Source organism: Lutra lutra, chromosome 1 (assembly GCF_902655055.1).
Source record: "Lutra lutra chromosome 1, mLutLut1.2, whole genome shotgun sequence".
Classification (NCBI taxonomy): domain Eukaryota; kingdom Metazoa; phylum Chordata; class Mammalia; order Carnivora; family Mustelidae; genus Lutra; species Lutra lutra.
In genome coordinates this window covers 82475234-82497518 of record NC_062278.1, presented here as the reverse complement: position 1 = coordinate 82497518, position 22285 = coordinate 82475234, and the positions used below count along the sequence as shown (strand labels likewise).

At 40.7% G+C, this 22285-nt stretch overlaps 1 protein-coding gene and 1 pseudogene across 3 annotated transcripts in view; one reads left to right on the top strand and one right to left on the bottom strand.

Annotated features, from left to right (window-relative positions):
- The window catches only part of KCNAB1 (potassium voltage-gated channel subfamily A regulatory beta subunit 1), a 378185-nt gene that overhangs the window by 324571 nt on the left and 31329 nt on the right, over nt 1-22285 (bottom strand). The window contains exon 1 of one of the 3 annotated variants that reach the window (XM_047728656.1): nt 19426-19480. The exons of the other annotated variants lie outside the window; for them this stretch is intronic. Coding sequence (XP_047584612.1) covers nt 19426-19448 — 23 coding nt within the window. The 5' untranslated portion in view covers nt 19449-19480. Of the gene's footprint in view, nt 1-19425; nt 19481-22285 lie in introns of those variants that run through there. 3 annotated transcript variants of the gene reach the window in all.
- LOC125099237 (heterogeneous nuclear ribonucleoprotein A1-like) lies at nt 3970-5243 on the top strand (annotated as a pseudogene).

Genomic DNA, 22285 nt, shown 5'->3' with positions numbered 1-22285 from the left:
CACATCGGGCTCCTTGCTTGGCAGGAAGCCTGCTTCTCCCTCTGCCTCTGCCTGCCACTCTGTCTGCCTGTGCTCACTCTTGCTCCTCTCTCTCTGACAAATAAATAAATAAAATCTTAAAAAAAAAAAACAAAGACTGTAAAAAGAGACATAAAAGGACACTATATAATCATAAAGAAAACCATCCATTGAGAAGGCATAACAATTGTAAAGATTTATGCAGCCAACATGGAAGCACCCAAATACATAAAACAGATAATAACAAATATAAAGGAACTAATCGACAGTAATACAATAATAATAGAGGACTTTAACATCCCACTTATATCAATGAATAAATCAATGAAACAGAAAATAAATAAGGAAACACTGGCTGACACATTGGATCAGATGGATTTAACAAATATATTCAGAACATTCCATCCTAAACCAGCAGAGTACACATTCTTTTCAAGTACACACAGAACGTTCTCCAGAACAGATCACATATTAGGTCATAAAACAAGTCTCAACAATTTCAAAAAATCAAAGTTATACCATGCATCTTTTCTGATCACAATGCAGTGATACTAGAAATCAACCACAAGAAAAAATCTGGAAAGAGCAAACATACACAGAGGTTAAAGAACAAGATGCTAAATAATGAATGGCCCAACAAGAAATCAAAGGGGAAATCAAAAAATACATGGTGACAAATAAAAATGAATAAACAGTTCAAAGCCTTTGGGATACAGTGAAGGGAGTCGAAGAGGGACGTTTATATCAATATAGACCTACCTCAAGAAGTAAGAAACATCTCAAACCATGTAACTTACACAAAGAGAAGCTAGAAAAAGAACAAACAAAACCCAAATCCAGGAGAAGGAAGGAAACAGTAAAAATCAGAGCAGAAAAAAATGATATGGAAAATAAGAGAACATTAAAACAGATCAATGAAACCACAAGCTGCTTCTTTTTTAAAAAAATTTTATTTATTTGACAGAGAGAGAGAGAGAGAGATCACAAGTAGTCAGAGAGGCAGGCAGAGAGAGAGAGGAGGAAGCAGGCTCCCTACTGAGCAGAGAGCCCGATGCGGGGCTCCATCCCAGGACCCTGAGATCATGACCTGAGCTGAAGGCAGAGGCTTAACCCACTGAACCACCCAGGCGCCCCCACAAGCTGCTTCTTTGAAAAGATCAACAAAATGTATAAACCTCTACCTGGACTCATCAAAAAGAGAGAGAGAGGGAGGGAGGGAGAAAGAGAACTCAAATAAACAAAATCAGAAATGAAGAGGAGGAATTACAACCAATACCACAGAAATACAAGGATTGTAAGAGAATATTATGAAGAATTACATGCCAACAAACTAGACAACCTAGAAGAAATGGATAAATTCCCAGAAATATATCACCTACCAAAACTGAAGCAGGAAGAAATAGAAAATTTGAACCAACTTATTACCAGTAATGAAATTGAATCAATCATCAAAAAACTCCCAACAAACAAAAGTCCAGGACCACGAGCCTTCACAGGTGAATTTTGCCAAACATTTAAAGAAGAGTTAATACCGGGACACCTGGGTGGCTCAGTTGGTTAAAGAAGAGTTAATACCTATTCTTCTCAAACTTTTCCAAAAAATGGAAGAGGAAGGAAAACTTCTAAATTCATTCTATGAGGTCAGTATTACCCTGATACCAAAACCAGACAAAGTTGTCCCTGGAAAAGAGAACTACAGGCCAATATCTCTGATAGACATGGAAGAAAAAATCCTCAAAAAAATAGTACCAAACTGAACCCAACAATACATTAAAAAAATCATTCACCATGATAAAGTGGGATTTCTTCCTAGGTTACAAACAAGTTTTCTCAATATTCACAAATCAATCAACATTAAATATCACATTAACCAAAGAAAGGACAAAAACCATATGACCATTTAAGTAGGTGAAAAGAAAATAAAAGCACTTGACAAAGTACAATATCCATTCATGATAAAAAACCTTCAACAAAATAGGTTTAGAGGGAATACACCTCAACATAATAAGAGCCTTACATGAGAAACCAACAGCGAACATCATACTCCTTAGTGAAAAGCTGAAAAGCTCTGATTTTCCCCTAAGGTCAGGAATAAAACAAGGATGTCCACTCTCACCACTTCTTTTAAACACAGTACTAGAAGTCCTACCCACAGCAATCAGACATCAAAAATAAATAAAAGACATCCAAATCAGTAAGGAAGAAATAAAACTTTCACGATTTGTAGATGACATTATACTACATAAAGCAAAATTCAAAGGAACACACATGCCTCTGTGTTTATGGCAACATTATTTACAATAGCTAAGATATGGAAAGAGCCCAAATGTCCATTAATAGAAGAATGGATAAAGAAGATGTGGTGTGTGTGTGTGTGTGTGTGTATATACACACACACATACAATGGAATATTACTCAGCCATAGAAATGAAATTTTGCCATCTACTACAGTATGGATAGAGCTAGAGAGTATGATGCTAAGCAAAATAAACCAGAGAAAGATAAATACCATATGATTTCACTCATATGTGGAATTTTTTTTTAAAGATTTTATTTATTTATTTGACAGAGATCACAAGTAAGCAGAGAGGCAGGCAGAGAGAGAGGAAGGGAAACAGGCTCCCTGCTGAGCAGAAAGCCCGATGCGGGACTCGATCCCAGGACCCTGAGATCATGACCTGAGCCGAAGGCAGAGGCTTTAACCCACTGAGCCACCCAGGCGCCCCTCATATGTGGAATTTAAGAAACAAAACAAATGAGCGGGGGTGGGAGGAGGGAAGAGGGACAAATCAAAAACAGACTCTTTTTTTTTTTTTTTAAGATTTTATTTAGTTATTTGACTCAGTGAGAGAGGGAACACAAACAGAGGGAGAGGGAGAAGCAGGCTTCCCCGCCCGCCCCCCGAGCAGGGAGCCCAATGCGGGGCTTGATCCCCGGACCCTGGGATCATGACCTGAGGCAAAGGCAGATGCTTAACGACTGAACCACCGAGGCACCCCCAAAAAACAGACTCTTAACTATAGAGAACAAACTGATGGTTAACAGAGGAGAAAGGGCAGGGGAAGTGTGAAATAGGTGTTGGGATTAGGGGATTGAGAGTACACTTATCTTGGGGCGCTTGGGTGGCTCAGTGGTTAAAGCCTCTGCCTTCTGCTTGGGTCATGATCCCAGAGTCCTGGGATGGAGCCTCACATTGGGCTCTCTGCTCAGCAGGGAGCCTGCCTCCTCCTCCTCTCTCTCTCTCTCTGCCTGCCTCTCTGCCTACTTGTGATCTGTCAAATAAATAAAAATCTTAAAAAAAAAAAAAGAAGAGAAAAGAGAGTACACTTATCTTGATGAGCACTGTGTAATACATGTAAGTGTTGAGTCACTATATTGTACACCTGAAATGAATACAACACTGTAACTTCACCACGCTGAAATTAAAATTTTTTAAATTAAAAACCTTAAAAAATTATGGGGCACCTGGGTGTCTCTGTGGGTTAAGGCCTCTGTCTTCAGCTCAGGTCGTGATCCCAGGGTCCTGGGATCAAGCCCCGAGTCAGGCTCTCTGCTCAGCGGGGAGCCTGCTTCCCCCTCTCTCTGCCTGCTTCTCTGCCTACTTGTGCTCTCTGTCTGTCAAATAAATAAATAAAATCTTTAAAAAATAAAATAAAATTCTACCTAAGAACAGCAGAACACCAACCCATTCTTTTCAAGCACCGAAGGAACAAAGGAATATGTATCAAGATGATCATATTCAAGACTATTAAAAAAATCCCAATAACTTTTTAAAAATCCAAATCATATTAAAATATGTTCTTTAGTCCCATTGGTATAAAATTAGAAATTAATAACAGTGAGATTTCTAGAATATCCTCAAAGACTTGTGCGAGATTGTTAATGGCAACTTGAAATTCCCAAATACCTATCAAAAGGTGAATAAGCACCCCTTCTGCCCGTGGACGCCACCGAGTAAGCATTGTTAAAGTCTCCCCTCCCATCGCTGTCATGTCTAAGTCAGAGTCTCCCAAACAGCCTGAACAGCTGCGGAAGCTCTTCATTGGAGGTCTGAGCTTTGAAACAACTGATGAGAGTGTGAGGAGCCATTCTGAGCAATGGGGAACACTTACGGGCCATGTGGTAATGAGAGATCCAAACACCAAGTGCTCCAAAGGCTTTGGGTTTGTCACATATGCCACTGTGGAGGAGGTGGATGCAGCCATGAACGCAAGGCCACACAAGGTGATGGAAGAGTTGTGGAACCAAAGGGGTCTGTCTCAAGAGAACATTCTCAAAGACCTGGTAAAAGATTTTTGCTGGTGGCATGAAAGAAGACACTGAAGAACATCATCTAAGAGATTCTTTCGAACAGTGTGGGAACATTGAAGTGATTGAGATCGCAACTGACCGAGGCAGTGGCAAAATGAGGGGTTTTACTTTTGTAATATTTGATGACCATGACTCTATAGACAAGATTGTCATTCAAAAATACAATACTATGAATGGCCACAATTGTGAGGTAAGGAAAGTGCCATCTCAGCAAGAGATGGCTAGTGCTTCGTCCAAAGAGGTCGAAGTGGTTCTGGAAACTTCAGTGGTGGTCGTGGAGGTGGTTTTGGTGGGAATGACAACTTTGGTCATGGAGGAAACTTCAGTAGTCAAGGTGGCTTTGGTGGCAGTCGACGTAGTGGTGGATATGGTGGCAGTGGGGATGGCTATAATGGATTTGGTAATGATGGAAGCAACTTTGGAAGTGGTGGAAGCTATAATGATTTTGGCAATTACAACAATCAATCATCAAATTTTGGACCCATGAAAGGAGGAAATTTTGGAGGCAGAAGCTCTGGCCCTTATGGTGGTGGGGGCCAATACTTCCCCAAACCACAAAACCAAGGTGGCTATGGTGGTTCCAGCAGCAGCAGTAGCTACAGCAGTGGCAGAAGGTTTTAATTACTGCCAGGAAACAGCTTACCAGGAGAGGAGAGCCAGAGAAGTGACAGGGAAGCTACAGGTTACAATAGATTTGTGAGCTCAGCCAAGCACAGTGGTGGCAGGGTCTAGCTGCTACAAAGAAGACATGTTTTAGACAATACTTATATGTATGGGCAAAAACCTCGAGGACTGTATTTTTGACTAATTGTATAACAGGTTATTTTAGTTTCTGTTCTGTGGAAAGTGTAAAGCATTCCAACAAAGGGTTTAAATGTAGATTTTTTTTTTTTTTGCATCCATGCTGTTGATTGCTAAATGTAATAGTCTGATCATGATGCTGAATAAATGTGTCTTTTAAAAAAACTGAATAAGCAGATTGTAATATATCTATACACTGGAGTACTATTCAACAATAAAAAGAATGAAGATGAAACCATATGATAATTGACTGTCTCTGTTTGACTTATTTCACTCAGCATAATCTCTTCCAGTATCCATGTTGATACAAAAGTTGGGTATTCATCCTTTCTGATGGAGGTGTAATACTCCCTTATATATATGGACCATATCTTCTTTATCCATTTGTCTGTTGAAGGGCATCTTGGTCCTTTCCACAGTTTGGCGACTGTGGTCATTGCTGCTATGAACGTTGGGGTACAGGTGGCCCTTCTTTTCACTACATCTGTATCTTTGGGGTTAATACCCAGTAATGCAATTGCAGGGTCATAGAGTAACTCTATTTTTAATTTCTTAAGGAATCTCCACATTGTTTTCCAAAGTGGCTGGACAAACTTGTATTCCCACCAACTTGTGGAGCATAAGGAGACAGTGGGAGATGGAGAGAAGTGAGTTGGAGGAAATCAGAGGGGGAGACAAACCACGAGAGACTGTGGACTCTGAGAAACAAACTGAGGGTTTTGGAGGGGAGGGTGGTACGGAGTTGGGTGAGTCTGGTGGTGGGTATTAAGGAGGGCACGTAGTGCATGGAGCACTGGGTGTGGTGCATAAACAATGAATTTTGGAACACTGAAAAAAATTTTAAATTAAATTTTTTAAAAAATCATGACACACAGTTTTTTATACTCTTACCCAATGAAGGACTTTGTAATCTGAGATTGTATTTAGATTTTTGACTAGAGCCAAAGATGGACTAGCTAAATAATCAAATCAATATATCTTATAGAAATTAAATGAATACACATAAAACTACAATTAAAATGTCAACTGACAAATATTTGTAATCTACATTTTTATAATTAACAGATGTTTTCATTAACTTTATGTAGTTGAGATATTTGTCAAATTATTGAAATTTTTAGTTTGACAGTAAAGATTTTTCTGATGAATTTAAAAGACATAATTGTTTTTTCAAATGTAATTACATCATTTTATTTTCAAAGATTTTAAGTAGTAAATAAAGGAGCTTATGTCACTGGTTTCTAAGGTGAATAAAATAAATTTGGGGGGCGCCTGGGTGGCTCAGTGGGTTAAGCCGCTGCCTTCGGCTCAGGTCATGATCCCAGGTCCTGGGTTCGAGCCCCGCATTGGGCTTTCTGCTCAGCAGGGAGCCTGCTTCCTCCTCTCTCTCTGCCTGCCTCTCTGCCTACTTGTGATTTCTCTCTGTCAAATAAATAAATAAAATCTTAATAAAATAAAATAAAATAAATTTGGACACTAAAAGAAAAAAAAGAATGAAGTTGAGCTATATACATAGATGAATCTCAAAATAATTTTGCTGAGTCAAAAAAGCCAGACCAAAAAAATATATATACACTCTATGATTCCATTTGTATGAAGTTTTAGAAAATTCAAACTAATCTAAAGTTATAGAAAGCAGATCAATTATTACTTGAGGATGGAGAAGAGGGTTATGGAGGAACCTTCTAAAGGAATGAAGCTCTAACTGTAAAACTTCAGACATTAGCCATCTGGAGGGGAAGACATTTGGGGATTCAGGGTTCTTTTTCTTCTCTTCAAATTCAGTCCCTTGTCTGGGAGGCTTTCCTCAGCTAACACTTAGAATTGTGTCTCTGGCTCTCTCTGTTTCTGAAAATGCCATTAAATGAGAGAGGAAAAGCACAGAAAATTAGGGAAAACAAAAATGCAGCAAAAGCAAATGTCATGAACAGCTAATAGTTCTTCATTTAGGTTTACTTCTGTGGCACAAGGAAGATGTTAGCAAAGATGCAGAGAAGGGGGAACACTGTTGGTAGAAATACAAGCTGGTATAGCCACTCTGGAAAATAGTATGGAGGTTCCTCAAGACGTTAAAATAGAGCTACCCTATGGCCCAAAAATTGCATTTCTAGGTATTTATTGAAAAGATACAGATATAATGAAAAGAAGGGGCACATGTACCCTGATGTTCATAGCAGCAATGTTCACAATAGCCAAACTGGAAGGAGCCCAGATGTCCTTCAACAGATGAATGGGTAAAGAAGATGTGATTCATATATACAATGGAATAGTACTCAGCCATCAGAAAGGATGAATACCAACCATTTGCATCGACATGGATGGAACTGGAGGAGATTACGCTAAGTTAAAAAGTCAAGTAGAGAAAGACAATTATCATATGATTTCACTCATATGTGGAACATAAGGAATAGGACAGAGGGACCATAGGAGAAGGGAGGGAAAACTGAATGCGAAGAAATCAGAGAAGGGAGAGAAACCGTGGGAGACTCTGGACTTGGGGAAACAAACTGATGATTACAGAAAGGAGGAGGGTGGGGGGATGGGGTGACTGGGTGATGGAGATTGAGGGCACGTGTTGTGATGAGCGCTGGGTGTTATACACAACTAATGAATCGTTGAACACTACATCAAAAACTAATGATGTACTATATGTTGGCTAACTGAACATAATAATTTTAAAAATTATTTTTAAATTTTTTAAAATTTAAAATTTAGTTACTTATAAAATTTAAAAATTTTAAAAATTGGTTTTTAATTCATTTTCCTTATACCATAGTAACTGTAAGAGTCCAGACACATTTTATCAACCCTTGATTATGAATTTCCCCACTTACAATAATTGCATTATGTGTCTCTAAATTGGAGTCATAAAAATGTGGGGGTTACATACAGGTTTTACTAAGAGCAGCCAGTTTGAAGAACAAAAGATGAGGAGCATTTAATAATACCTCATGCAAGGAAGATGGAATCATCTTCAAATGAAACTCAAGCCCCAATGCAGGAATGGTGCTGCTAAGAAGGCATTGGCCCTGAGCTGGGAACTCAGTTTCTTTGCAAAGATTGAATCACTAGGTTCCCTGGTGACTGATCACAAAATCATAAGGTGCTGACATCTGAAATCTATGAAACTCATAATGGTGCTGGAGGGATGGGGCAAACCCTCACTCAACCAGCTGTTCCCATGGGGTCTTTCTCTACAGAGGTGCCTCCTCTGGGATCTAACCAGTACGTATTCATTTCTACAAGTCAATTACAAGCAAATCCATCTTTTATGCAAATCTTTAGCAAGCACAGAAGTTCTCAAGGTATGAACCTCTCTGTGTCTGAGTTCCAGAGGAGGCATGATTCTATATCGCTTCTCTACTGTGTGTTTTAATTATTAAAAACCATTTTCAAAGTGCTTTCCTCTTTCCTAGCCATCCCCTCATGTGGTCCTTACACAGCCCTGTAATGACAGCAAGGCCAGTGTAACTGTTCCCATTTTACAGAGAAAGAATCAGGCTCAGGGAGGTTGAGTGGTTTGCCTTTCATCTCACAACAAGCTGGCAGACACCTAACTGTTCAACAAATGACAGCTATTTACTCTCTTTAATTCATCTTTGTACCTTATAAATGATGCCAGTACTGAGAAATAGGCTAAACTGATTCTTTCTTCTACTTTTTGAAGTTGCTTATGTTATCGTGTTGTGTGAGGAACATGTCAACGTCTATAAATGAAGAATAAAATTATACATAAAGCTAAGCTTTTTGTGTGTCTAACAAAGAATAAGAAAAAAATCACAATCTACAACTCCTAGTAGAAGAAAGAGAGAGGAAGGCATTTAGAAATAGTTTGCAACTGTACTGAGGATGGACAGGCAGTGGGAGAGGAGGCAAAAGGAAGAGGGACTTTCAAAAACTCTAGGAAGTTGTTAGAGAAAACCAGCTAACACAAAGCTGGGAAGGTGAGGTGGCAAACTTTGCCGAACTTCCCAGGATTGAAGATTTTGATGAATGAGTCAACACAGCTCATATACTAATTATAGTTGGACTTCTTTAGTATGCTTGTATGTATTTTCCTGAAATGAAAAAGCATTTTAAAATTGTTGTTTTTATAGTTCTTTTGGGTTTTATTATTTACTCAAACACTTTGTCTGTCCAAAGACTTCTTGAATTCAACATTATTATCTAAGCCTGGGAGAGATTTGATTGGTGATTTATTTTGTAAAGGAACAGGACTGTGCTCCCCTCTGCCCCAAAAAGAGATCTTCTGGGTCCACAACGGGTCCCCTATTGCCCATCCTTCTGGGAGACCGATGCTTCCTAACCTGTCCCTGCACAGTATAAAGCAGGTGCCATTGTGAATTTTTAACTAACAACTACTAGAAACAAGAAGCTTTCCTTTTCCTGAATTTCATGACTGTATCCATTTAACCACACCTTCATTTTTTTTTTACTAGTGATTTAAATAGTAGAAAGATAGAGAAAGGGGAACCTAAAAGATTAAAGGGGAAAGAAGCTTTTCATAACTTATCAATACATGAGCACCAGCCCCAGGATCCTTTTAATAAAACACTGGGTTTAGCAATGTTGTGGCAAAGACATACCAACCATAACAATAATGTTCTGTCCTTGTGGGGGAACATGGAGCTCCTGACCCACCATCTGCTGTTTCTTCCAGCACCACCGACGGATCACCGCTTACTCACACACGCTCTTGCAGAGATGGAGGAAAGCCTATACTCTGAGATGGCTGCCTGGATTTAGGTGGTTGGCCCACATCATGGGACAAGTTGACTGGACTGCACAGGAACTGGGATAGGTCCTGACTCCTCAGTCTCATGATCCCATCAGCTGAGCTCCAACAATTCTACCTTACCCAAAGTGTATGATAAGGCCACAGTTCCTGATCAGAAACAGAGGCTGAGAAAGTGTCTGATAAAGGGACCAGATGATCATTCAACATGTACAGAAGAAAAGTGTATCCTGGGATTTCTCTTGGGGCAGGGCAAGTTTCAGAGCCAAGGGGCTTTCTCAGCTAACTCTAGCCACAGCTGCCAGAGGCTTCCACCTGCCAAGGTTTGGCCAGTCTCGGATGCTCCTGAGGACTCATCCACCCCTAGAGGGCAGGGAGGCTTCTGGAGAGAAGTGGTCATAACTGTCTGTCTGATGTTCTCCCAAATCACTCAGAAAATAATAACTTATGTCCACCTGCAGGGAAACAGCTTGGCCTCCAGGGCCTCAGGGTGCAGCACAAGAGAAAAATGCAAAATGGTACTTATAGTTGAAACATCATTAAAGTCTGTTTACACATTTTCAAACATACGTTGTTAAATATTTTTTAAAAAGAAAGCTTCAGAACAGCATGAAGCATATTATCCCATGAATGCAAATCTTAAAATGTTTATTTAAATTAGAAGAAGCACAGGGAAAAAATATGAAAGAATATGCCACAAACTATTTTAAAATTATGACCAAATTATGAAAGATTTTCTTTTTCTAAATTGTACACTTCTGAATAATTTTGTCTACAACAAGCATACATTTTTTTGAAAACAGAAGACAAGAATGAGTCTTTTAAATCAAGTCAAGCCTTGGAAGAATATTTAATAACATGGAAATTTTTCATGAAAAAAATCAGATAATAAAACAATATATCGAGTATGATATTGATTTCTTAATATTTGTAAATATTGATAGTAAAAAACACTCAAAGGAAATCCATTAAAATGCAAAAGTAAGTAACTTCTAGGTGAATGAATTGAAGGTGATTTTTATTTTTTATTTTTCTAGATTTCCTATTTTCTAGAATTAAGATATTCATAATCAGGGGGGCAGTGGAGACATATTAAGATAAACCATAAAAGTAGAGTAAATAACTCTGACAACAAACATATCTAGGGAAATTGGGAAAAGACTTATCTAAGTAGGTGATGCCCATGAGATGCCTGAAGTATTAATAGAAATTCACAAAGGGAATGGCAGAAATTCTTTCTCAGAGGGAATTATGTAAAAAAGGACATTGTTGTGAAAAAGAGAGTGAATGATGTAGTCAGGAAATGTCATGTGAGCTTATGAAGGGGGAAGGAGTGAGACTGATAAGAAATTAAACTAAGGTGGGGCCCAATGAAGGAGCACGGATGCTGTGCTGAAGAATCTGGAATTGAATCTGTAAGCCAAGGAAGCCACTGATGGATTTAACGTAGGGAAGTGACATGATTTGATTGGCTTTGAATGCACTGGCTTCACTATGAATGATGTCAAACACAAAAAGACTGAAGTAAGATGGATAAGGCTTTGCAGTGGTAAGGTATGAAATAATGAGGATGAAGCTAGATTCAAGAGATCATTAGAAAGTCAAATAGATAGGCCTTACTGACTTATCAGATGCACGTGGGACAGAGTGTGGGGGAAGGATGAGTCCAGCAGGATGCCCAGGTTGCTGATCTGAGCGATTTGTGTACTTCATGGTATTCTCTTCCAAGAAATAGAATGGAGGGAGTTCAAGATGGAGAGTGGGGGTCGGTAGGTAAAGGAATAATACACTTCATTACGGAATGCTGAGCTGAAGTGACAGTGGGCCATCTCGGTGGAAATATCCAATTGGCAGCTACCAAGAACAGTATGAGTCTGGAAGTCAGAAGAGACAGTAGACAAGAGACAAAGATGTCACAGCTCTGAGTTGTAAGTGGTAGATCACTTACCAAGGGCAAGCATGAGATAACTCATGGGGGAACGTATTTTAGGGAAAAGAAAAGTCAGCCAAGTGGGGGAGCTCTGAGCAGAACCACTGTGACTTTCATTAGAACCCAGTCAGATGGAATTAAGAGAGGGAGTCAAAATACTGAAATGAGTCAGGAGAGCAATGTCCTAAAATCAAGAGATGTGTACAAAAGAGAAAGAGTTCAAGGGCCAACCAAGGCCAGAAACCTCCCTGTTGGCTGTAAGGAAAGGCGAACTCCACTTTGTCGAGGGCTGCGCTCCTAGAGTGATGGAGGGTGGAGGCTGTAATTTGTGGAATGAGAAGATGAACACAGCTAGGACAGATGATGAGGCTGGGCGGTGGCAGGAGTAGAGTGCAGAGGAGAGGGTTTCGTTTTGCCTTTCAAAAGGGAGATGCTTGAACAGATTTGCATTCCAAGGGGGCAGAGAGAGAAGAGAAGAACCTGGAAGAAAAGAGATCATCAGTGGCTCTAGGGCCTGGAGACACGCACTCAAAAGCATGGCCTGGGAGAGGGGGCTGGCTTTGAACAGGAAGGGAATCCACTGACAGTATAGGGGAATGAGGACAAGAACTGATGCAGATAATGTGGTAGATCAAAAGGCTCCATTTTAAGGGGGACACTGAAGAATGGTCTCAGATTTCTTCACAGAGACAAAGACAAGGTCATCAGGTAGGAGTCAGGGAGTCAGGCCCAAGAAGGGAGTTTGAAAGAGGAATGAAACATTGAAGTAGCAAGTAAAACTGAACTGGCAGGGTCAAGGGATAGAACCACAAGGTAGTCATGAGGCTCCCACTGAGGCTAGTTATTGGAAACTTGGTCGTGAGGCCTGCCAACTGGCAAGATGACATGACTCATTCCTCCGTGATGCTCAGCTGCTGCCCGCATATGGGTGCAGAAAAGAGAATATTTGAACATTTCCAAGGCTGAGAATTTAGAACTTGGGATTTGCAAGGCCAGAATCACAGCGTTGAGCAATCGAGAAGGCATCAGCCCAGAGGTTGTGAGGTGGATCTTGTGTGCTTGGCTGGCTGGGGAAAAGGAGAAGCCCGGGGCATTGTGGGTAACTGGAGGTAGTGAGGAGGGAAGATATTCATGGAGGCGTAGGGGCAATGGGCCGCTGGTGGGAAAGGAGGCTGTGAGGGGGAAAGGAATCTCAGAGCCCAGAACTTCATGCGGCACTCAGCTCTGAGGACTGAGAAAGTCTCTTGAATCATGGAAGAGGTGACAAAAGTGGGCAGAGTGTCCACAATGGCCCCTAAAGAGAACCAGTGGGGACTCACTGGGGAGTGGCAGTAAGACCTATGGACCTAGAGTCAGGAGTCCTGGGTTTCAATTTCATCCCTGCCACTTTCAGTCTGCATGACCTTGAGCTTTACCCCCATACTCCCTAGGTTTTTGTCTCCTCCTGAGAACAGAGCTATGAGGTACTGTAAATATTACATAACGTGCATAAGAGCTCCTGTCACATGGCTGGGCTCCATCAATGCTGACTGGGTGTGGAGAATGTATGTCAGGCAGGAAAACAGGTGGTCATCAGGGTCCAGTTACTTGAGGGAAGATAGCCCAAAGAATTTGGGAAAGGAGAGAGGAGAAGTGGGCTGGGGAGAGCAGATACATTTTGACAGTTTCCCAGTTTTGCGCTCTGAGCTAACCTTACTCCCATCAAGTGGTAGAGGCAAAGAGAAGCTGCCCTGAGAGATATTTTGGTCGTGATAGTTTGCAAAAGCTGGCAACTTTATTTCAATTGATTTATGAAGACTCTTTAAAAAAACCCAGCCAACTTTGTGCTGAGCGACCTGTGCTCTTGAACCCACTTCCTCCTCCCCGTTCCAGGCACTCACTCCATCAGTTACCCCCTCCTGCCAGCATCCCCCATCTCTCCTCCACCAGCAAGTGCTCTTTGGCCTCCAAACACCCTGCAGCTCTACCCAGTCTCTCTCTACTTCCTCATGAACCACACCGGGGACCAGAGCATTGATGAATAGAATCTAAGACTCCCTCTGGGTAGAAGAGGGACCTGGAGCTGCAACAAATGGTCCCAGCCAGGTCCAGCGGGGGCAGGATTACGCTGGCAGGAAACAAGGTCAGAATGGGAGGCGGGCGCACAAAGAAGACAGGAGCATGAAAACAGAAGAAATAACCTTCTTTCTCCCTTATTTCTAATTCCAGTCTTCTCTCTGTACTGGGCAAACTCTCAGCTGACTTAATTTCTTTGCAGAGCAAGACATGGACTATATGAATATACATCTTGCCCTCATATAATAACGACAGCTGATACACCCATAGCATTTACTAAGTACCAGGATTTACTCTGTTTGTTACATATACTAACTTCTTTAAAGCATATAACAATCCCATAAGGTAGGTATCATTATCATCCCTATTGTACAGATGAGGGAAGTGAGAGGCACAAAAGTTAAGATACACGTTCTAAGTAACATACTTTATTTTTAATTTTTTTTAAAAATTTTCAGCATAACAGTATTCATTGTTTTTGTACCACACCCAGTGCTCCATGCAATCCATGCCCTCTCTAATACCCACCACCTGGTTCCCCCAACCTCCCACCCCCTGCCCCTTCAAACCCCTCAGATTGTTTTTCAGAGTCCATAGTCTCTCATGGTTCACCTCCCCTTCCAATTTCCCCCAACTCCCTTCTCTCTAACTCCCCTTGTCCTCCATGCTATTTGTTAGCAAATAAGTGAAACCATATGATAATTGACTCTCTCTGCTTGACTTATTTCACTCAGCATAATCTCTTCCAGTCCCGTCCATGTTGCTACAAAAGTTGGGTATTCATCCTTTCTGATGGAGGCATAATACTCCATAGTGTATATGGACCACATCTTCCTTATCCATTCGTCCGTTGAAGGGCATCTTGGTTCTTTCCACAGTTTGGTGACCGTGGCCATTGCTGCTATAAACATTGGGGTACAGATGGCCCTTCTTTTCACTATATCTGTATCTTTGGGGTAAATACCCAGTAGTGCAATTGCAAGGTCATAGGGAAGTTCTATTTTTAATTTCTTGAGGAATCTCCACACTGTTCTCCAAAGTGGCTGCACCAACTTGCATTCCCACCAACAGTGTAAGAGGGATCCCCTCTCTCCACATCCCCTCCAACACATGTTGTTTCCTGTCTTGCTACTTTTGGCCATTCTAAGTGGTGTAAGGTGGTATCTCAATGTGGTTTTAATTTGAATCTCCCTGATGGCTAGTGATGATGAACATTTTTTCATGTGTCTGATAGCCATTTCTATGTCTTCATTGGAGAAGTGTCTGTTCATATCTTTTGCCCATTTTTTGATATGATTGTCTGTTTTGTGTGTGTTGAGTTTGAGGAGTTCTTTATAGATCCTGGATATCAACCTTTGTCCGTACTGTCATTTGCAAATATCTTCTCCCATTCTGTGGGTTGCCTCTTTGTTTTGTTGACTGTTTCCTTTGCTGTGCAGAAGCTTTTGATCTTGATGAAGTCCAAAAGTTCATCTTTGCTTTTGTTTCCTTTGCCTTTGGAGACATATCTTGAAAGAAGTTGCTGTGGCTGATATCGAAGAGGTTACTGCCTATGTTCTCCTCTAGGATTCTGATGGATTCCTGTCTCACGTTGAGATCTTTTATCCATTTTGAGTTTATCTTTGTGTACGATGTAAGAGAATGGTCGAGTTTCATTCTTCTGCATATAGCTGTCCAGTCTTCCCAGCACCATTTATTGAAAAGACTGTCTTTTTTCCACTGTATATTTTTTCCTGTTTTGTCAAAGATTAATTGACCATAGAGTTGAGGGTCCATATCTGGGCTCTCTACTCTGTTCCACTGGTCTATGTGTCTGTTTTTATGCCAGTACCATGCTGTCTTGGTGATCACAGCTTTGTAGTAAAGCTTGAAATCAGGCAATGTGATGCCCCCAGTTGTCATAAAATCTATCTATGAAAGACCCACAGCAAATATCATCCTCAATGGGAAAAAGCTTGCAGCCTTCCCGTTGAGATCAGGAACATGACAAGGATGTCCACTCTCACCACTCTTGTTCAACATAGTATTAGAAGTCCTAGCAAAAGCAATCAGACAACAAAGAGAAATAAAAGGTATCCAAATTGGCAATGAAGAAGTCAAACTCTCTCTCTTAGCAGATGACATGATTCTTTATATGGAAAACCCAAAAGACTCCACCCCCAAACTACTAGAACTCATATAGCAATTCAGTAACGTGGCAGGATACAAAAGAAATGTACAGAAATCAGTGGCTTTCTTATACACTAACAATGAAAATGCAGAAAGGGAAATTAGAGAATCGATTCCATTTACTATAGCACCAAGAACCGTAAGATTCCTGGGAATAAGCCTAACCAAAGAGATAAAGGATCTGTACTCGAGGAACTACAGAACACTAATGAAAGAAATTGAAGAAGACACAAAAAGATGGAAGACCATTCCATGCCCTTGGATCGGAAGAATAAACATTGTTAAAAGGTCTATACTGTCTAGAGCAATCTATACTTTTAATGCCATTCCGATGAAAATCCCACCGGTATTTTTCAAAGAGCTGGAGCAAATAATCCAGAAATTTGTATGGAACCAGAAGAGACCCCGAATCGCTAAGGAAATGTTGAAAAACAAAAATACAACTGGGGGCATCATGTTACCTAAGTAACATACTTAATAAGGAGTAGAAATGGTGGCCCAAACCAGGAGGTCTGGATCATTAGCATTTGGTAGAGCATTCACACATACACTTTTTCCTCATTTCAACCTCATAAGAATGTTGAGAGGTCCGGATGGCATGGCTGCTGATGTCCATCACCATTTAACAGAGAAGGAAATGTAGTCTGGGAAATAAAGTGGTTGCTTGAGGTCCTAGATAGGAGATGGCAGAGTTAGAAACCCTGGTTCCCTACTCCAAATCCCTGCAGAGACAGAGATGAGGTGAGAGAAGCCAGGGTCTCAGATGCAGATGGGCAAGCAGCAGGGATCTAGAAAGGGCACAAAGCCAGCCTGGCTAATAGGTGAGTCCTTTGGGGGGCAGCTGGGCACAAGCTCTGCCAAGCCGAGTTCAGTGCTAAGGGCTTCTCTGGCCATGCACGCACACGCACTGCCACTTGCTTTAAATGGTTAGTTTGGGATTTCTGAAGTGCCCCGATTCTCAAAGATAGTAGACCCACCAGTGTGCGGGGCAATCCCAACAGGGTTCTGGTCTGGGCCCTGATAGCACCATTGCCATCAATCCTGGGACTCCCATGACTTTGTCTCTATCTTCAACTTCATCCTCCTTCGCTCTGTCCCATAAGACTTACATCCTATCCCTTCTTAAGGGGTCCTTCTTTTTTTTTTTTTTTTAAGATTATTTATTTATTTATTTGTCAGAGAGAGAGAGAGAGAGGGAGAGAGAGCAAGCACAGGCAGACAGAATGGCAGGCAGAGGCAGAGGGAGAAGCAGGCTCCCCGATGAGCAAGGAGCCCGATGCGGGACTCGATCCCAGGACGCTGGGATCATGACCTGAGCCGAAGGCAGCTGCTCAACCAACTGAGCCACCCAGGTGTCCCTTAAGGGGTCCTTCTTAAGGCTGTCTCCTCTGACTCTCCCTGGGCTCTTCATCCCACTCCACTCCTCCCTGCAGGCATTGTTCAAGGCCCTCCTTTCCTTTTAGCTCTGCACACTTCCCAGATGGCCTCATCTCACTTCATGACTTCCAATATTATTTTTAAAGTGTTCTTTAAATCAATTACTGCAGGGTTAAAAAAATCATATTAAAGGCTGAAACTGAAATTCTTTTTTGAATGAAATTTTATTCATTTAGGAAGACATCTTATTGGACTTCTTGGTAGAAAAATGTAAGATCCAGGGCAAAATCTGGAAGGAGAGGGCAGAGCATAAGGAGGACCAAACTGATTTTCTTAAGAAAAAGAGGGGTTTTAGAAATGAGTGCAAAGGGTGGAGGGTTCCCAAGGGGAGAAGTAAGATAAGGAGCATGAACTCATGCTTCACTGAGTTGGCAGAAATGGCTGAGGAACTCATCAAAAAGAGGAATGTCCCTGAGTCAATGTTAAGTTATTTGTATATCTGCAATGTAAAGCCCCTCAGTTTCCTCTGATGTTCAATAAATTCTACAGTAAAGGACTTGTGTGAGCCTGTTTTAATGAACTCTCTTCCCCAAGATAAAGACAAGGTTGATTCATGAGTGCCTGGGTGGCTCAGCTGGTTAAGCATCTGCCTTTGGCTCAGGTCATGATCCCAGGGTCTTGGGATGGAGCCCCACATCAGGCTCCTTGCTCAGTGGAGAGCCTGCTTCCTCCTCTCCCTCTGTTGCTCCCCCCGCTTGTGTACTCTCTCTCTCTCTCTCCCTCTCTCTGTCAAGTAAACAAATAAAATCTTTAAAAAAAAAAAAGGCAATCCTGATTCAACATCTAGAAAAATGAGATACAGTCTGGAGCTATGCCCATGAGATTTTAGACAATCTACACACTAATAAGGGGCTTCTAAATTCTCAGATATCTAGTAAAGAGTATTGGACTTGCCATGAGTGAGGAAATAAGGAGCTTAAATTCACCTTGCATGAGCCTTAAGAAACATGGAAAGCCTACTTCACAGTAATACAATAATAAAGTTAATAATTTGCTCATGGTAAACATTTGGAATAATGGCAAAAAGTAAAAAGAAGGAATACAAATAAACTATAATGCCAACCCTCAATACAATCATTGTTAACACTTTAGTATACAACTCTCCAATCTCTTTCCTAATAGAACTTGGCACGTAATTTAACAAACTTACATTGCTTTCATATACTTCATACACTTTCATATATTCCAATCTCTCTCCCAAATTCTAGACCCATCTTTTCAAATCTCTGTCTATTGAATATCTAACTTGATGTGTCCTAAGTTGTATTCAATATGTTCACTTCCAAATAAAATCCCCTTACTCTAACACTCTTTGCCTTTCTTCTTTCTTCTTTATTTAGTTAATGACAAGACCATTCTCTGTGGTGTTTCTCTGATTCAACTGTTCAGAGAACCACCACCTTATGTACCACCACTTTGACTAGCTTCCTCATTCATATCCTCATTTGTTCATGACTTGAATTCTGAATAAACCTCGTCGATGGCCTCCTTGCCTCCCCCACTATTCCTCCTAACAAAGCCAACATATTACTGCTTGGCTGATAGTCCACAGGTAGAGCATTGTCAAGTCACTCTGCTGCTAGAGACTTTCAACAACTCCCCATTGGCCAACCATTAAGTACCAACTTCCCCACTCCCAGCGTTCAGGATTCCCCTAAATGCGATTTTCCCCATCAAGTTAGATTACTAAATTATTCCTCCAAATATATGTCATATTTTCCATTCTAAATTTTGTCCCTTAGACTTTCCTTCTTCCAATAGTTTACTCATCTGTTATAGGCTGTATTGTGTCTTCCTGAAAAATTCATGTGTTGAAGTAACACCCAGGACATCAGAATGTGACTGTATGGAGGAGGAGCGATGACTCCTCTAAAGAGAGGATTAAGGCAAAATGAAGTCTTATGGGTAGGCCCTGATCTAGTATTACTGATGTCCTTATAGGAAGGGAGATTAAGATTATGATGCTTACCATGTATGCAAAAAGGTAGTCATCTATAAGTCAAGGAGAAGGACCTCAGAAGAAACGAAGCTGCTGACAACTTGATCTTAAGCTTCTAGCCTCCAGGACTGTGAGAAAATGATTTCTGTACTTATTTTCTGCTGTTGGTACTTGGTGGTAGTTGCAAACTCATGCACAACCCCTCAAGGTCTGTCTGTGATTCCAACTTCTCCATTTTCTGTTCTCTCTCCTTGGGACCTGTGACACTCTGTTATTGCTCATTTGCTTTCTTGGTCTCTTGTGTGGTACCGAGGACTCCATCCTGTCCCCCATAATAGGCCATATTTTATTAATCTCTATAGTCATCACTGGGCCTAACTCAGAGCCTTACAAATGGCAGATACTCAAAAAGCTCTCATTGGGTTGTATTAAAAGGAATCTTATTGCAGAGTCATCTGGTTAAGTATCATATCACTATATCCCAAAAAAAGGAATAAAATGAATTATTGTAAGCAGTAGCAAAAATGTCATACATTTTCTACAAACCCTCCAAGGACCAAGCATTTTTCTCTGACATTGACTATCCAAGGAAAGAAAGTTATGAGACAAAGTAAATGGTTATTATGTTTAACATTTAGATAGGTAAGGCTCTCCCTTTTTACATTATAATATGCATTGTGTCCATGGGTAGCCAGCATGGCCTAGTGAAACAAGCCTTGGTTTATGAGTCCGACTAATCTGGCCCCACACCTGGCTCTGCCGTTTACTAGCGATACGAGCATTATCAGAGTAGTTCACCTCCAGCCGGTTCCTTATCTGTTAAGTGAAATGTCTATGATGACTTTATAGGACTGCCATGAGGACTGGATTAAAAACAGGGTTAGAGAGTGTGGGTTGGAGTCTGAGCGTTCCACCATTGATCAGCTAATGACCTCTGCCAAGTTACTTAATCCCACGAAGCCTCAGTTTTCTCAGTTATAAAAGGATGGTGGCAAATCAGCATTCTGAGCTAATAAGGCTGGTTCTATGCCTACCTGAAACAGTAAATACTTAATACATGTCAATATAAGAAGTCAATATTCAAGTGCCTAATGCAGAGACTATCACATAGAGAATATCCAATAAGTAGTATATTTATTATTATTACTTGCACCAGGAGGATACAACTACTATCATAAGGGAAAAGTAGTCTTTTTATATGCTGTCAATTACACAGTTTCTAAGAGTGGATTCCAGTATTTAAAGCAGCTTAATTTTCTCCTGAATGAAAATAGTTTTGAGTTAGAACATTGACAAAGCAATATATAATCTCATCACTTTTAATCCATTTTATTGATGGCTTTGGTGTCTATAGTTATTCCCTCAAGCAGCCAGAACTTTACATGACAGTTATTTCGTGCAAAGATGGAGAGATGAAGCTCTTGGTGAAACTGATTCAGCTATCTACCACGTACTTTCTCAGGGAGCCCAAAATGGGCTGCTCCCCTCTTAAATCACCACTATTTTGAAAACTCTATTGAATCAAGCACATAATAAGAGCTTAGTAACTATTCCTTGAATTTCAACCAATCAATAAATTAATATCTATTTCAATGACTTCAGTATAGTAAAACCTTAGACAATATTGGTGATACTCAACCAGAGTGGGCGAGCAGGAGTTCATCATATAATCTGGTTAAAAAATTAATGAGAAATAAAGGCATTTTTTTAAAAAAGAAATAAATTTATTTAGTCAAAAACATTTATTCTGGATCTAAAATATGTCAAGTACATAGGTTTTTAACAAAAAAAACTAGATTCTCTATCCTCTCAAGATTAAATAGACAAATCCTTTCCCAATTCAAGAAAAGAGAATTCTAGAAGTGTTTTGCTCCCTTCCTACCACTTTGGTCCATTAAACAATGGGACAGAAGTAAGAAGGGGAAAGCTAAGCTTCTGGCCTTTTCCATTGTGCTATATCCTCTCGTCTCCTCACTAGTATTTGAAAGAATAGCCTCTCAACTTTGTGGAATTGACTCTCCAGAGCAAAACAGAATCATGAACACTGGAGCCAGAAGTCCTTTGGTTGATTAGGTGGGTACCTCATCATTCTCAACCCCATTAGGGGCGTATCAGCTCAGTTGGGCATAGTTTTCAAAATAGCATTCTCTTGTCCCCCAGATTAGATACGTTCTGGGTGGATGTCAGGGGTGAAATATGCCTGCAGCACTTTTCCTAGTTAAAAACTATTGGCATGGCCCAAGACTTTGTTATCGTCTACAGAAGTGCAAGGAACTTGTCTAAGACCATAGTTGAACCCCTCATCCAGCTCTCCTTACACCAATACCAAGCTTTCTCTAATTCCAGAATCCCAAATGAGCTCTAGGGACTGTGATGACCTATCTAACATCATATGTAAAACTCAGATATGTGTGCATATGTACCGTTAGCGGGGGTCCTCCTTTCAGATTCTCCAAAAGGTCCATGCCTTTCAGATTCTCCAAAAGATCCACCATCTAAAATATTTAAGAATCATAGGTTTAAATTTGCACTGCCCATTTCCCAGGCAATTCTACAAAATTCCTGGGTAGAGTGAGGTAGGACCAGCTACATGTGACTGGGAGTTAGAAAGCCTACATAGTGTCATTTGAAGAATGTCATAAAAGCCCTACTCTGGAAGAGCCCCTCGGCATGCTCAGAGTCCTTCACCTGAAATCTTGCATGTTAATGGATTTTTGTCCTCTTCAAATCAAATGCCCGTGAAGAAACAACATAAATTGTGATCACATGCAATGGAGATGAAGTCATCATGCTGCTTCCAAAGGGCTGCAGAGGAGCTGTAAGCAGATTTGAAGGCTGGGGAGGAGGAAGAGGAACCAAAAGGTCCCCATACACAGAGGAAGGGGGACAG